This window comes from Heptranchias perlo, chromosome 2 (genome assembly GCF_035084215.1).
Source record: "Heptranchias perlo isolate sHepPer1 chromosome 2, sHepPer1.hap1, whole genome shotgun sequence".
Classification (NCBI taxonomy): Eukaryota; Metazoa; Chordata; class Chondrichthyes; order Hexanchiformes; family Hexanchidae; genus Heptranchias; species Heptranchias perlo.
This window is the reverse complement of record NC_090326.1, coordinates 77469719-77487031: the sequence shown is the minus strand read 5'-3', so window position 1 is coordinate 77487031 and position 17313 is coordinate 77469719. Positions and strand designations below refer to the sequence as shown.

The following is a 17313-nucleotide window of genomic DNA, read 5'->3' as shown; positions in this document are numbered from 1 at the left end:
CTCCAGTCTCAGATATCCAAACCTGAATCCGGATTCTGGCTGCAGTTACAATATAACTGCATCATTGGTGCAAAGCCAAAATGCTTCACGCCAGTTGTGAATGCACCATTGAGTAAATTTTGAGTTCAAGATATGACTAGGTTAACCGGTTTCCACTATAAATCAAACTTCAATTATTATTTCCAATTAATTCCTTAAAAACTAATTTAGTTGCACAGAAAACATATGAAGTTTGAATGAGAAAGGTCAGTGTCGCTGCAATGTAACAGAACAAAATCATAAAGGTAATTATTCCTGGAAACATTACAGTGGGAATAAAGTTTAAATTTCTTATTAAAATTTTTACCAAATTAATTTCATGTTCAATCCTTTAAAGACTAAGGTTTTATTATAAAATCTTAATCCCAGAAGAGCTGTTAATGAAGTGCACAAATGACTCTCTAGTCCTTGGAGGTTTAAAGAGCAAAGAAAGTCTAGGATGGGATACTTTTTATTTAAAATACTCCATTTTATGGGGAAAAAATGGTCTACTTATGAAAACTGAGTATGACTTTTTTAAGACAAGCATCAGCCCTCACTTAGGATCAGGTCTCCCAAGGCCTCTGCAGTTAATCAAAGGTAGGGAGAATCCCCATGTTTCCGATAGGGGCTCCACAGTAAACAGCAGAAGCTCCATATTCAGATCAGCATGGGAGCCACAGAATCCATGGAAACCACACCACAGCCAATATAGATCCACAGCTCAGAAGCAGTGTCAGGTTGGTCTGATCATGGGCCCTATTTCCTGTGTTGCTGCTCCAGAACGTACAAATGCAATTCCCATTACCGATTTCATTGAAATAGTAAAAAAAACTGAAGAGTTTAATAAAAAATCAAACCAGATTTTCAAAAGCAGATTACCTTTTTTTTAAAAAAAATTAAATATTGGAGTGCCTTGAATAAAAAGTACTCACATTAAATTTTCTTTCTCCCTTCAATTTAATGAAAATCTTGTGGTGGATTCAGTACTGTTCTGACATACTCACCTTACCGTCAGTGTCCGAGGAGCTGCTGGAAGAATCAGAGCTTGATGATGAGGAGGAAGATGAAGACGGCTTGACCAAACACAATAAAAGTACAGCTCGTGAGATTTATCATTCAATTTATATAAATTAAACAGTTAAAAGCAAACAGAAATGGACAAAAGCAAATGGACAAGAATTTGAAAAACTGTTTCTTTGAAAATTTGCTCACCCTACTTTTCTTCTTTTCCTTTCGTTTTTTCTAGGTAGGAAGAAGAGCAAAGAATTACTGAATGCACGAGGCATGCACAATAAAATATTTATTCAAAGTAGAACACACCATATACAGTTCACATTAAGGTTTTTATTATTTACTTTTTCAGGTGGGGTATATTAAAACAACTGCCACTGAGAAAATACTGAGTGAAAAAATATGATTTTAAGTTCAGAGAAAATATTTCGAGAAAGACTCTAGGGGAAGGACGTACCATCCATGGCTAACTAAAGATAGTATCAAATTGAAAGAAAAAGCATACAATTCTGCGAAGATTAGTGGCAGGTCAGAACATAGGAACAGGAGTAGGCCATTCAGCCCCTCATGCCTGTTCCGCCATTTGATAAGATCATGGCTGATCTGTGATCTAACTCCATATACCTGCCTTTGGCCCATATCCTTTAATACCTTTGGTTGCCAAAAAGCTATCTATCTCAGATTTAAATTTAACAATTGAGCTAGTATCAATTGCCGTTTGCGGAAGAGAGTTCCAAACTTCTACCACCCTTTGTGTGTAGAAGTGTTTTCTAATCTCGCTCCTGAAAGGTCTGGCTCTAATTTTTAGACTGTGCCCCCTACTCCTAAAATCCCCAACCAGTGGAAATAGTTTCTCTCTATCCACCCTATCTGTTCCCCTTAATATCTGATAAACTTTGATCAGATCACCCCTTAACCTGCGAAACTCTAGAGAATACAACCCCGATTTCTGTAATCTCTCCTCGTAACTTAACCCTTGAAGTCCAGGTATCATTCCAGTAAACCTACGCTGCACTCCCTCCAAGGCCAATATGTCCTTCCGAAGGTGCGGTGCCCAGAACTGCTCACAGTACTCCAGGTGCGGTCTAACCAGGGTTTTGTATAGCTGCAGCATAACTTCTGCCCCCTTGTACTCTGGTCCTCTAGATATAAAGGCCAGCATTCCATTAGCCTTAGATATTTTCTGCACCTGTTCATGACACTTCAATGATCGATGTACCTGAACCCCTAAGTTCCTTTGGACATCCACTGTTTTTAACTTTTTACCATTTAGAAAGTACCCTGTTCTATCCTTTTTTGATCCAAAGTGGATGACCTCACATTTGTCCACATTGAATTCCATTTGCCACAGTTTTGCCCATTCACCTAATCTATCAATATCGCTTTGTAATTTTATGTTTTCATCTACACTGCTTACAATGCCACCAATCTTTGTGTCATCGGCAAACTTAGATATGAGACTTTCTATGCCTTCATCTAAGTCGTTAATAAATAGTGAATAATTGAGGCCCCAAGTCAGATCCCTGCAGGACTCCACTAGTCACATCCTGCCAATGTGAGTACCTACCCATTATCCCTACTCTCTGTCGCCTTTCGCTCAGCCAACTTCCTAACCAAGTCCGTACTTTTCCCTCGATTCCATGGGCTTCTATCTTAGCTAACAGTCTCTTATGTGGGACCTTATCAAATGCCTTCTGGAAGTCCATATAAATAACATCCATTGACATTCCCCTGTCCACTACTTTAGTCACCTCTTCAAAAAATTCAATCAGGTTTGTCAGGCACGACCTACCTTTCACAAATCCATGCTGGCTCTCTCTGATTAACTGAAAATTCTCAAGGTGTTCAGTCACCCTATCCTTAATTATAGACTCCAGCATTTTCCCCACAACAGATGTTAGGCTAACTGATCTATAATTCCCTGGTTTCCCTCTCTCTCCTTTCTTAAAAAGCGGAGCGATATGTGCAATTTTCCAATCTAGAGGGACAATTCCTGAATCTAGAGAACTTTGAAAGATTATAGTTAGGGCATCCGCAACGTGCTCACCTACTTCCTTTAAAACCTTGGGATGGAAACCATCTGGTCCTGGGGATTTGTCACTCTTTAGTGCTATTATTTTCTTCATTACTGTTGCTTTACTTATGTTAATTTTATCAAGTCCCTGTCCCCGATTCAATATTAGTTTTCTTGGGATTTCCAGCATGCTATCCTCTTTTTCTACTGTAAATACTGATGCAAAGTAATTATCCCCACTTTCAGTTTTTAAGGGGCCAACACTGCTTCTGACCACCCTCTTTTTCCTAATATAACTATAAAAGTTCTTCGTATTGGTTTTGATATCCCTTGCAAGTTTCTTTTCATACTCTCTTTTTGTAGCTCTTACTATCTGTTTTGTGACCCTTTGTTGATCTTTGAATCTTTTCCATTCGTCAGGACCTGTGCCATTTTTTGCCTTTTTGTATGCCCTTTCCTTATGTCTTATACTGTCCCTTACCTCTTTAGTTGTCCATGGCTGTTTTTTTTAGCAAGTAGAGTTCTTGCCCCTCAGGGGTATAAACCGATTCTGTATCACGTTAAATGTTTCTTTAAACATTTCCCACTGATCATCAGTCGGTTTACCCATTAACAGATTTGCCCAGTTTACTGTGGACAGTCTCTGTCTCATCCCATTGAAGTCGGCCTTGCCCAAGTCTAGAATCTTAGCAGCTGATTCACTTTTTCCCCTTTCAAACACTACATTGAACTCGATCATGTTATGATCACTATTGGATAGATATTCACGCATAGTTAAGCTGTTAACTAAATCTGGTTCATTACTCATTACTAAATCTAGTATGGCTTGCCCCCTTGTTGCCTCTAGGACATACTGCTGTAGAAAACTATCCCGGACACACTCAAGAAATTCACTACCTTTCTGACAGTTGCTAGTCTGCTTTTCCCAATCTATGTGAAGGTTAAAGTCCCCCATTAAGACCACCATGCCTTTCTTACATGCTTGTCTAATCTCTGCATTTATACAATCCAGCACTTCAGAGCTGCTGCCAGGGCTCCTATATACAACTCCCACTATAGTCTTAGATCCTTTCCTATTTCTCAATTCAACCCATAAGGTCTCTGTTGGCTGCTTACCTCTCGTTATATCCCCCTTTATCATTGAAGTGATTTCATCTCTAATCATTAAGGCTACTTCTCCCCCTCTTCCATTTTCCCTGTCTCTCCTGTAGACCTTATAACCCGGTATGTTTAGTTCCCAATCCTGACCATCCTGCAGCCAAGTCTCAGTAATAGCTATCATGTCATACCCTCCAATTTGAATTTGAACTTGAACTTATAGTTCATTTAATTTATTCCTTATACTCCGTGCATTTGTGTATAGAACTCTTAGTTGAGCCACACACCCTAGCCTGACCTTCAGCTTTGATGCTGGGTTAATTACCTTACGCCTTCTAGTTTTTATTTTATCTGTCGTGCCTAAAGTACACTTTCTTTCCACTGCTCTACGCTTTTCCCTTTCACTTGTTCTTGAACAACTGTTTGTACTATTTGTATTGTAAATTTCCCCTGGGTCTTTCCCTCTCTTGCTGCTCTCAACTTTATTCCCTTCTGACTCCCCGCTCAGGTTCCCAACCCCCTGCCACTCTAGTTTAAACCTTCCCCAACAGCACTAGCAAACATCCCCGTGAGGATATTGGTCCCGGTCCTGCTCGGGTGTAACCCGTCCCGCTTGTACAGGTCCCACCTTCCCCAGAACCGGTCCCACTGTCCCAGGAATCTAAATCCCTCCCTCCTACACCATCCCTGCAGCCACGCATTCATCCTGTCTATTCTCCTGTTCCTATACTCACTAGCACGAAGATTGGACAGAATATAAAAAACAGCAAAGAATGACTAAAAGAATAATAAGGAGGGAGAAATTAGAGTACAAGAGAAAGCTAGCTAGAAATATAAAAACAGATTGTAAGAGTACAGGTATTTAAAAAGGAAAAGAGTAAGTAAAGTGAGCATTGGTCCTCGAGAGCGAGTCTGGGGAATTAATAATGGAGAATAAGGAAATGGCGGATGAATTGAACAGGTATTTTGCATCCGTCAACCTGTAGAGGATACAAATAACATGCCAGAAATAATTATGAATCAAGAGGTGAAAGGGAGGGAGGAACTTAAAACATTTACAATCACCAGGGAAAGGGTTCTGAAAAAAATATTAGAACTAAAAGCTGACAAGTCCCCAGGTCCTGACGGACTTCATCCTAAAGTCTTAAAAGAAGTGGCTGAAGAGATAGTAGATACATTGGTATTAATTTTCCGAAATTCCCTAGATTCTGGAAGGGTCCCATCAGACTGGAAAATAGCGAATGTAACTCCTCTATTCAAGAAAGGAGGGGGACAGAAAGCAGGAAACTACAGGCCAGTTAGCTTAACATCTGTGGTAGGGAAAATACTAAAATCTATTATTAAGGAGGTTACAGCAGGGCACTTAGAAAATCGCAATGCAATCAGGCAGAGTCAACACAGCTTTGTGAAAGGGAAATCGTGTTTGAGGAAGTAACAAGCAATGTGGATAAAGGGGATCCTGTGGATGTGGTGAACTTGGATTTCCAGAAGGCTTTTGACAAGGTGCCACATCAAAGGCTACTGCCACAGAGCTCGTGGTGTAGGGGGCAACATATTAGCATGGATAAATGATTGGTTAGCTAACAGGAAACAGAGAGTAGGCATAAATGGGTCATTTTCAGGTTGGTAAGATGTAACGAGTGGAGAGCCACAGGGATCAGTGCTTGGGCCTCAGCTATTTACAATCTATATCAATGACTTGGATGAAGGGACCGAATGTATGGTTGCTAAATTTGCTGATGACACAAAGGTAGGTAGGAAAGTAAGTTGTGAAGAGGACATAAGGAGTCTGCAAAGGGACATAGATAGGTTCAGTGAGTGGGCAAAAACTTGGCAGATGGAGTATAATGTGGGAAAATGTGAACTTGTCCACTTTGGCAGGAGGAATAGAAAAGCAGTATATTATTTAAATGGAGAGAGATTGCAGAATTCTGAGGTACAGAGGGATCTGGGTGTCCTAGTACATGAATCACAAAAAGTTAACATGAAGGTACAGCAAGTGATTAGGAACACAAATGGAATGTTGTCATTTATTGCAAGGGGAATGGAATATAAATGTAGAGATGTTTTGCTACAGTTGTACAGGGTATTGGTGAGACCATATCTAGAATACTGTGTGCAGTTTTGGTTTCCTTATTTAATAAAGGATATACTTGCCATAGAGGGAGTGCTGCGAAGGTTCACCAGACTGATTCCTGGGATGGCAGGACTGTCGTATGAGGAGAGATTGGGTAAACTAGGCCTGTATTCACTCGAGTTTAGAAGAATGAGAGGGGATCTCATTGAAACATCTAAAATTCTGACAGGGCTAGACAGTCTGGATGCAGGGAGGATGTTTCCCCTGGCTGGGGGGTCTAGAATGAGGGGTCACAGTCTCAGGATACAGGGTAGAACATTTAGGACTGAGATGAGGAGAAATTTCTTCACTCAGAGGGTGATGAAGCTGTGGAATTCTCTACCACAGAAGGCTGTGGAGGCCAAGTCACTGAATATATTTAAGAAGGAGCTAGATAGATTCCTAGACACAAAAGGCATCAAGGGGTATGGGGAGAGAGCGGGAATATGGTATTGAAATAGACGATCAGCCATGATCATATTGAATGGTGGAGCAGGCTCGAAGGGCCAAATGGCCTATTCCTGCTCCTATTTTCTATGTTTCTATTTGGACTTCTACAAATTAAAATATCAGTTTAGCAAAATTTTACAATTTAAAGCAGCTGCAGGAATTAGCAGCACAGTTTTGCAATCCAAAGATGGTATACCATTGGTATTCCAACATTGTGCCATGGAAATGCAGGACAGGAGTGCACATTCATGATTCCCTACATGGCAAGTTTGTGATCTCAACCATATCATTGTAGCGATGATGGGAGCAGAATTTCCTGTCCCTTCACCTGGGCATACTGGATCAGCTGAGTGCAGAACAGAGGTGAAGACTTGGTGGAGAAGATCGCATACCAGTAATGAAACCCACCCAATTTTTCCACTCATTTAAACTAATGGATGGAAAATCAGCTGGAAACTCAAGCACAGCTAACCACACAAAAATAACCCAGTAGCTTGTTTACTTTGTTTTTAACTGCAACCATGCTCTAGGCTGATGGTTTTAAAGAATACTATGTAAGTTCCTTTCTTGACTCATACACTGCAAGATTGATCTATTCCACACACAAATCCTGACAATCCACGTTTTCAGTGGATTTGGATTAAACTTTGAGGCGGCCGGACACCAGCAGAGGCGGGTCCTAGTCCCACCAGGTCTCCACTCCATTCTATGACGTGTTGAGGTTTACTGTGGAAGCGAAGGCACCTGATGTCAGAAATATAAGTCCGACTGGCAAGATGACATCACCCGCCAAAATTCCTATCTCAGCTGTTTGTCTCAATACTAATTTGGACATTTGCCATTCAAACCAGCAGGGGTTCCTATAGCACATACAAAACACCTCCAAATAAGCCTGCAAAACAATGTCTGAACAGGTAGGGTAGTCCTAGGTGGATAAGTAGCAGGAAGCTTGCCAGTCTTTAGCTAGCTAAACTCCAATAGTACCCCTGCACACATTTCAAGGTCCCCAAGCTTTAACTCTGTTAACCTGTTCCTGAGCTCCCTGGACTCAGGGAAATGGGATGTGCCTTTAGTAGGGAAAGTGTGTGCACTCTGACAATCAGAAATTTTACATACACAGATTTCTTATAACTTGGTGCAGAGATTTAAACATGTCGATGGGTTTCCTGTGTAAATCATGCACCTGATAGACTCAAAAAACAAAAACAAGACTTTGGGAGGGGAAAGATTGCAAATAAAAGCAAAATACCGCTGATGCGGGAAATCTTGAATGCAATCTCGTGTTCAGCAGCTTTAGGGCATTGAACAGTTAACTGCTGTGCACACAGCAACAGCCTAACATTTTCAGGGTAGGTACAGAAAGTGATAAATGTTGAAGTGAAGTTTTAAACCATGCAAACAGTGCATCTTAGCCCCAGCTTCAGTAGGGGCCCCAATCTCCTTTATTATATTATCTCTCTACCAACAAGATTTTTCATTTTTGAACACTAGCTCTCATTTCCTTATATCTCAGACTCACAGTTTAGTTCTTAATTGTGAACAGTTTGTGATGTGGACCTATGCCAACTAGAAATTTAATTGAGACTCCTCAAATAATTTTAATTAGGACCTTGCAGAAGAGAGAATTTCATTCCCTCAGATTTGGATTCAAACACAAGTAACATTCGCGCCAGACAAGTGCCAGGCAATGACCATCTCCAACAAGAGAGTGTCTAACCACCTCCCCTTGACATTCAACAGCATTACCATCGCCGAATCCCCCACCATCAACATCCTGGGGGTCACCATTGACCAGAAACTTAACTGGACCAGCCATATAAATACTGTGGCTACAAGAGCAGGTCAGAGGCTAGGTATTCTGCGGCGAGTGACTCACCTCCTGACTCCCCAAAGCCTTTCCACCATCTGCAAGGCACAAGTCAGGAGTGTGATGGAATACTCTCCACTTACCTGAATGAGTGCAGCTCCAACAACACTCAAGAAGCTCAACACCATCCAGGACAAAGCAGCCCGCTTGATTGGCACCCCATCCACCACCCTAAACATTCACTCCCTTCACCACCGGCGCACCGTGGCTGCAGTGTGTACCATCCACAGGATGCACTGCAGCAACGCGCCAAGGCTTCTTCGACAGCACCTCCCAAACCCACGACCTCTACCACCTAGAAGGACAAAAGCAGCAGGTACATGGGAACAACACCACCTGCACGTTCCCCTCCAAGTCACACACCATCCCGACTTGGAAATATATCGCTGTTCTTTCATCGTCGCTGGGTCAAAATCCTGGAACTCCCTTCCTAACAGCACTGTGGAAGAACCTTCACCACACGGATTGCAGCGGTTCAAGGCGGCGGCTCATCACCACCTCGCAATTAGGGATGGGCAATAAATGCCGGCTTCGCCAGCGACGCCCACATCCCATGAACGAATAAAAAAAACCCACTATACCCATCCAGCATGGCTTTAAGCATTTTGTTAACTTTTACCTCTCTCTTTTTGGATGAGCTTTCACTTCCACCAAGTATCTTCTCCCTATTCTTGTCGAGTTCTCTTCTCCATTTCTGAAAGTAGTAAAGCAAAACATTGAGTCAAAAATAGGACAATTGTCACATTATTACTAACTAACTGAAGCACAAATTGTTGTTCAGGACTTCCATACTGCTAACAATTTTAGTAAATCCCTAACATTAAATATTTACTTCACCTGTCTATTACGCTGGTATCGCTGCTCATGGGTTTGTTTCATATTTGTGAAAGAATGTTACTGAAATAGTACAGAAAACTTTTGTGGCAAGCATCATTCAGACACAATTGTGCTTTTTTAAAACTAACATTTTCCATCTGTGTCAGCTTTTCCGTGAGATCTGCACACCATATTCTTGTAACCTTATTGAAGCAGCATGCAGTGTAATGAATATCACACGAAGTACAAATTCTCATTTTCACTAGCACAAAATATTAAGGTAGCAACTGTACACATTAATGGCCTCAAAATAATATTTTGCAGCTACTTAGAATGGTATGTTAGACCACCAAGGGTTAGTCCTCCTCTACACAATAGACATTATGTTCACTTTATGATTCAACAAACCTGAAAACCATTTATACAGCTTTCACATTAATGACTTAGTTCTACTTTTACACACTTCAAAAGCTTTCAGGCTTATAATACTGACATAAAAGTAACCAAGGGCAATTTACAATCTTCAAAGCAGAAAGCCATGGGCTTTATTTCAAACTAAAGGGCACTTCTATAATACCCAGAAGTAACATGGGGGGGGTGGAGCGGGGGCAGTGAAGTACTACCGAGAAGGTTTTTTAAAAAATTCGTTCATGGGATGTGGGCGTCGCTGGCAAGGCCAGCGTTTATTGCCCATCCCTAAAAGCCAGGCACTGGGCCAAATCAAAGATTACAGACAGGGAGTCACTGTCATAGAAGCATACATTTTTATTAAAAAAATAAAAAAGATTAAAAGAAAGTTCAAAATTAAAAATGCAACCATTCCAGAGCGACAGTACCTAGAGGGCCCAGCAGTAGGTGAATAGGAGACCAGTAGCAGCTGGTTTAGAGGGAAAGCAGGAAGCTAAAAGGAAGAGCCTAAAAAAAGGGGGTGAATAAAATTAAGGTGACAAAACTGTAAAACATGATAATTTACAAGTAAAACTTACTTGAACAGAAAACAAGATAGCAGAGAGAATTTTGAAAATTAGAGTCCCTGAAAGCTTTCAAAACACCACTCAATAGCTAGGGCCTGCAATTGCAGGCTAAACACAAGATTTTTTTAAAACCATCTATCAGTATAAAATGACAACTATTCTGTGCCAAACAGGCATTACATGCAGTAGTGACACTTAACATTGTAAATACCATTTGCAGCACCGCCTATAAGTGCAAAAGGAATTGCATGTATTTATAATGAGCTTTCAATGAAACGTGCGTACCACATTTAACATATTATACGCAGAAAAATAAATCCTCTGCAACATTAACCTGTTAGAGAAACAGCAAACAGGACATAGAAAAAAAGCACATAATAATCTGAAATTAGACAAAGTGAATGAATCAGATTATTTAAGCACTCAGAACAAAAAAATGCTTAATTGTGAGTAAGCTACTGAAATTTACTATCTTTTATAAGGGTTTGAATCACCCAATAAAGTATTAACAAACCTCATTCATTTTCTCTTCAAAATCTGCAAGGGTTTTTGAACCTTTCTTCTTCTTCTCAAGCTGCTCTTTTAATTCTTCCCTGGAGGAATACAAAATAAGTTATTAATCTTAATTCTCTGGTTACTTATAGATCATAATTCAACAAGTGTTCTCAAAAGCAATGTCAAAGGATATTTAGAGTAAATATTAAAGGAGAAGCAAAGTACTCCCTTTAGATTTGACTTCTCCTTTGAGGCCAGGTCAACTTACACAGCAGTTACTTACAACAAGTGGAGAAGCAGGAGCAACAAGCATTTTAACTGGAGCACACACACACAGATTACTGCAGCCCCAGGGAAAATGTTCAGTGGTTTAATAACTTGGATGCAATTAATATCAAAATATCTCAGATGTGCAATTTGCTTAATCCATTTCTGCTCCAACAATACAATTCCTTAACAGCCAACAAAAGAGCACATCCAAACACAGGTGGATCCTGGTCAATCCAAGGGTTCCTGAAGTCTAGCAAAAAAAATGTTAATTAGATGAAAACACTTAAGGTAGTGGATTACATATTGTTTTAATACTTACTTTCTCATATTGTACCAGGATTTTTTTTAGGATTTAGTTTAGATTCTTTTTATCTCCTGGTTACCAGCAAGTGACTGCTAATAAGATCAATACTAAACACTGTCTAGATATGCTCAGTTGTCAAGCAAGGGCTCTACTCTTCATAATTAACAGCACTTTTAATGACAATGGTCGACAACTAATTCAAGATTAGAATTTTCTTTAGTGCCCTACTGAAAAGCAATCTTGGGATATGTACACTTTGCTACATACCATTAAAAACTATGTTAAAATTTGAAGGATATGGCAAAATGATTTTTCAAACAAAAACATCTTTTAGCTAGAATCCCAAAATAGTAAAGAGTGTCTTCTGTAATTGCAGTGTAAGTCACAGAAGGCAATTATCAGAGCAAAGTGACTCTTCCAGTGTTACAAATAAATTTTCCTTGCAAGTTGAATTGATGTTCTAAGAATTATTTTACTGTATTAGAAAACAAGCTTCTGCTGATGATTCAGCAAGCTCATGTATTCAGTAGCTGAGCCACTGGGACTAGGAAGGTTCTTGGTGTGAATCCCAGTTGGTGATGCATTAGCTGGTATCAGGCAGGTGCACTATAATTGGCCTGAGTGCCCAAAGGGAGGGAGAATGAAAGAAATGGCCAGAATCCAGATTGCTATCCAATCATCCCTGTTGGAGAAGCACGTAAGAATGTCAGCCAAGAACAGGATTAGGTAATATCTGTTGCAGACTGTCAATACATACCATCGAGACACAAAACATGAATGCCCACATCATGGAACCAACCAGGGAACAGGCTATTTTAGATCTTGTATTGTGTAATGAGACAGGGTTAATTATTAATCTCACGGTAAAGGATGCTCTGGGGAAGAATTTCACATTGAGTTTGAGAGTGACGTACTTAAGTCAGAAACTAGAGTCTTAAACGTGAATAAAGCCAATTTTTTGGTATGAAGGGCAAGTTGGCTAAAGTAGATTGGGAAATTAGATTAAAGGGAATGACGGTTGGTAAACAATGGCAAACATTTAAAGAAATATTTCAATATTCTCAAAAAATACACACTCCATTGAGAAATAAAAACTCCATGGGAAAAGTGATCCATCCATGGCTAACTAAAGAAGTTAAGGATAGTATTAGATTAAAAGAAGAGGCCTATAATGTTGCCAAGAGTAGTAAGCCTGAGGATCGGGAGAGTTTTAGAAGCCAGCAAAGGACGACCAAAAAATTGATGAAAAGGGAGAAAATAGAATATGAAAGTAAACTAGCAAGAAATATAAAAATGGATTGTAAGAGCTTCTACAAGTATGTAAAAAGGAAGAGAGTAGCAAAAGTAAATGTTGGTCCCTTAGAGGCTGAGACAGGAGAAATTATAATGGGGAATCAGGAAATGGCAGATGAATTAAACAAATATTTTGTATCTGCTTTCACAGCAGAAGACAAAAAAGCATACCAGAAATAGTGGGGAACGAAGGGGCTAATGAGAGTGGGGAACTTAAAGTAATTAATATCAGTAGAGAAAAAGTACTTGAGAAATTAATGGGACTAAAAGCCGACAAATCCCGTGGACCCGATGGCCTATGTCCGAGGGTTCTAAAAGGGGTGGCTGCAGAGATAGTGGATGCATTGGTTATGATCATCCAAAATTCCCTAGATTCCAGAACAGTCTCAGTGGATTGGAAGGTAGCAAAAGTAACACCGCTATTCAAGAAAGGAGGGAGAAAGAAAACAGGGAACAACGGGCCAGTTAGCCTGACATCAGTCGTTGGGAAAATGCTGGAATCCATTATTAAGGAAGTGGTAACAGGGCACTTAGAGCATCATAATATGATTAGGCAGCGTCAACATGGTTTTATGAAAGGGCAATCGTGTTTGACAAATTTATTAGAATTTTTTGAGGATGTAACCAGCAGGGTAGATAAAGGGGAATGAGTGGATGTAGTATATTTGGATTTTCAAAAGGCATTCGATAAGGTTTTTTTAAAATTCGTTCATGGGATGTGGGTGACGCTGGCGAGGCCGGCATTTATTGCCCATCCCAAATTGCCCTTGAGAAGGTGGCGGTGAGTCGCCTTCTTGAACCGCTGCAGTCCGTGTGGTGAAGGTTCTCCCACAGTGCTGTTAGGAAGGGAGTTCCAGGATTTTGACCCAGCGACAATGAAGGAACGGCAATATATTTCCAAGTCGGGATGGTGTGTGACTTGGAGGGGAACGTGCAGGTGGTGTTGTTCCCATGTGCCTGCTGCTCTTGTCCTTCTAGGTGGTAGAGGTCGCGGGTTTGGGAGGTGCTGCCGAAGAAGCCATGGCGAGTTGCTGCAGTGCATCCTGTGGATGGTACACACTGCAGCCACAGTGCGCCGGTGGTGAAGGAAGTGAATATTTATGGTGGTGGATGGGGTGCCAATCAAGCGGGCTGCTTTGTCCTGGATGGTGTCGAGCTTCTTGAGAGCAGCTCCAACAAGTGGAGAGTATTCCATCACACTCTTGACTTGTGCTTTGTAGATGATGGAAAGGCTTTGGTGAGTCAGGAGGTGAGTCACTCGCTGCAGAATACCCAGCCTCTGACCTGCTCTTGTAGTCACAGTATTTATATGGCTGGTCCAGTTAAGTTTCTGGTCAATGGTGATCCCCAGGATGTTGATGGTGGGGGATTCGGTGATGGTAATGCCATTGAATGTCAAGGAGAGGTGGTCAGACCCTCTCTTGTTGGAGATGGTCATTGCCTGGCACGAATGTTACTTGCCACTTATGAGCCCAAGCCTGGATGTTGTCCAGGTCTTGCTGCAAGCGGGCTCGGACTGCTTCATTATCTGAGGGGTTGCGAATGGAACTGAACACTGTGCAATCATCAGCGAACATCCCCATTTCTGACCATATGATGGAGGGAAGGTCATTGATGAAGCAGCTGAAGATGGTTGGGCCCAGGACATTGCCCTGAGGAACTCCTGCAGCAATGCCCTGGGGCTGAGATGATTGGCCTCCAACAACCACTACCATCTTCCTTTGTGCTAGGTATGACTCCAGCATGGAGAGTTTTCCCCCTGATTCCCATTGACTTCAATTTTACTAGGGCTCCTTGGTGCCACACTCGGTCAAACGCTGCCTTGATGTCGAGGGCAGTCACTCTCACCTCACCTCTGGAATTCAGCTCTTTTGTCCATGTTTGGACCAAGGCTGTAATGAGGTCTGGAGCCGAGTGGTCCCGGCGGAACCCAAACTGAGCATCGGTGAGCAGGTTATTGGTGAGTAAGTGCCGCTTGATAGCACTGTCGACGACACCTTCCATCACTTTGCTGATGACCGAGAGTAGACTGATGGGGCGGTAACCGGCCGGATTGGATTTGTCCTGCTTTTTGTGGACAGGACATACCTGGGCAATTTTCCACATTGTCGGGTGGACGCCAGTGTTGTAGCTGTACTGGAACAGTTTGGCTAGATAAGGTGCCACATAAAAGGTTGTTATGCCAACATCCCAGACTCTACCATTACTATCCCTGGGTATGTCCTGTCCCACCGGCTGGACAGACCGACCAGAGGTGGCAGTACAATGATATACCGTCAGGAGGGAGTGGCCCTGGGAGTCCTCAACATTGACTCTGGACCCCATGAAATCTCATGGCATCAGGTCAAACACGGGCAAGGAAACTTCCTGCTGATTACCACCTACCACCCTCCCTCAGCTGATGAATCAGTCCTCCTCCATTTTGAACAGTACTTGGAGGAAGTACCGCGGGTAGCAAGGGTACAGAATGTACTCTGAGTGGGGGACTTCAATGTCGATCACCAAGAGTGACTCGGTAGCACCACGACTGACCGAGCTGGCAGAGTCCTGAAGGACATAGCAGCCAGATGGGGCCTGCAGCAGGTGGTGAGAGAACCAACACGAGGGAAAACCTACTTGACCTCGTCCTCACCAATCTACCTATCGCAGATGCATCTGTCCATGACAGTATTGGTAGGAGTGACCACCGCACAGTTCTCGTGGAGACGAAGTCCCGTCTTCGCACTGAGGATACCAGCCAACGTGTTGTGTGGCACTACCACCATGCTAAATGGGATAGTTTCAGAACAGATCTAGCAGCTCAAAACTGGGCATCCACGAGGTGCTGTGGGCCATCAGCAGCAGCAGAAGTGTATTCCAGCACAATTTGTAACCTCATGGCCCGGCATATTCCTCACTCTACCATTACCAACAAGCCAGGGGATCAACCCTGGTTCAATGAGGAGTGTAGAAGAGCACGCCAGGAGCAGCACCAGGCGTACCGAAAAATGAGGTACCAACCTGGTGAAGCTACAACTCAGGACTACATGCATGCTAAACAGTGGAAGCAACATGCTACAGACAAAGCTAAGCGATTCCACAACCAACGGATCAGATCAAAGCTCTGCAGTCCTGCCACATCAAGTCATGAATGGTGGTGGACAATTAAACAACTAACGGGAGGAGGAGGCTCTGTAAACATCCCCATTCTCAATGATAGCGGAATCCAGTACATGAGTGCAAAAGACAAGGCTGAAGCGTTTGCAACCATCTTCAGCCAGAAGTGCCGAGCGGATGATCCATCCCGATATCCTCAGCGTCACAGAAGCCAGTCTTCAGCCAATTCGATTCACTCCACGTGATATCAAGACACGGCTGAGTGCACTGGATACAGCAAAGGCTATGGGCCCTTACAACATCCCGGCTGTAGTGCTGAAGGCTTGTGCTCCAGAACTAGCCGCGCTTCTAGCCAAGCTGTTCCAGTATAGCTACAACACTGGCATCTACCCGACAATGTGGAAAATTGCCCTGGTATGTCCTGTCCACAAAAAGCAGGACAAATCCAATCCGGCCAATTACCGCCCCATCAGTCTACTCTCAATCATCAGCAAAGTGATGGAAGGTGTCATCGACAATAACCGGCTCACCGATGCTCAGTTTGGGTTCCGCCAGGACCACTCGGCTCCAGACCTCATTACAGCCTTGGTCCAAACATGGACAAAAGAGCTAAATTCCAGAGGTGCGGTGAGGGTGACTGCCCTCGACATCAAGGCAGCATTTGACCGAGTGTGGCACCAAGGAGCCCTAGTAAAATTGAAGTCAATGGGAATCAGGGGGAAAACTCTCCAGTGGCTGGAGTCATACCTAGCACAAAGGATGATGGTAGTGGTTGTTGGAGGCCAATTATCTCAGCCCCAGGATATTGCTGCACGAGTTCCTCAGGGCATTGTCTTCGGTTCAACCATCTTCAGCTGCTTCATCAATGACCTTCCCTCCATCATAAGGTCAGAAATGGCGATGTTCGCTGATGATTGCACAGTGGTTCAGTTCCATTCGCAACCCCTCAAATAATGAAGCAGTCCAAGCCCGCATGCAGCAAGACCTGGACAACATCCAGGCTTGGGCTCATAAGTGGCAAGTGACATTCGCACCAGACAAGTGCCAGGCAATGACCATCTCCAACAAGAGAGAGTCTAACCACCTCCCCTTGACATTCAATGGCATTACCATCGCCAAATCCCCCACCATCAATATCCTGGGGGTCACCATTGACCAGAAACTTAACTGGACCAGCCATATAAATATTGTGGCTACAAGAGCAAGTCAGAGGCTGGGTATTCTGCGGCGAGTGACTCACCTCCCGACTCCCCAAAGCCTTTCCACCATCTGCAAGGCACAAGTCAGGAGTGTGATGGAATACTCTCCACTTGTCTGGATGAGTGCAGCTCCAACAACACTCAAGAAGCTCGACACCATCCAGGACAAAGCAGCCCGCTTGATTGGCACCCCATCCACCACCCTAAACATTCACTCCCTTCACCACCAACGCACAGTGGCTGCAGTGTGTACCATCCACAGGATGCACAGCAGCAACTCGCCAAGACT

The 17313-nt window shown here is 42.7% G+C and overlaps 1 protein-coding gene across 2 annotated transcripts in view; it reads right to left on the bottom strand.

Annotated features, from left to right (window-relative positions):
• fam133b (family with sequence similarity 133 member B) overlaps window positions 1–17313 on the bottom strand; it is a 47431-nt gene that overhangs the window by 16584 nt on the left and 13534 nt on the right. For both annotated transcript variants that reach the window (XM_068003173.1, XM_068003167.1), the window contains exons 3-6: window positions 10882–10960; window positions 9197–9271; window positions 1234–1263; window positions 1026–1094 (exon numbers count right to left, since the gene is read on the bottom strand). In XM_068003173.1, coding sequence (XP_067859274.1) covers window positions 1026–1094; window positions 1234–1263; window positions 9197–9271; window positions 10882–10960 — 253 coding nt within the window. The remainder of the gene's footprint in view (window positions 1–1025; window positions 1095–1233; window positions 1264–9196; window positions 9272–10881; window positions 10961–17313) is intronic.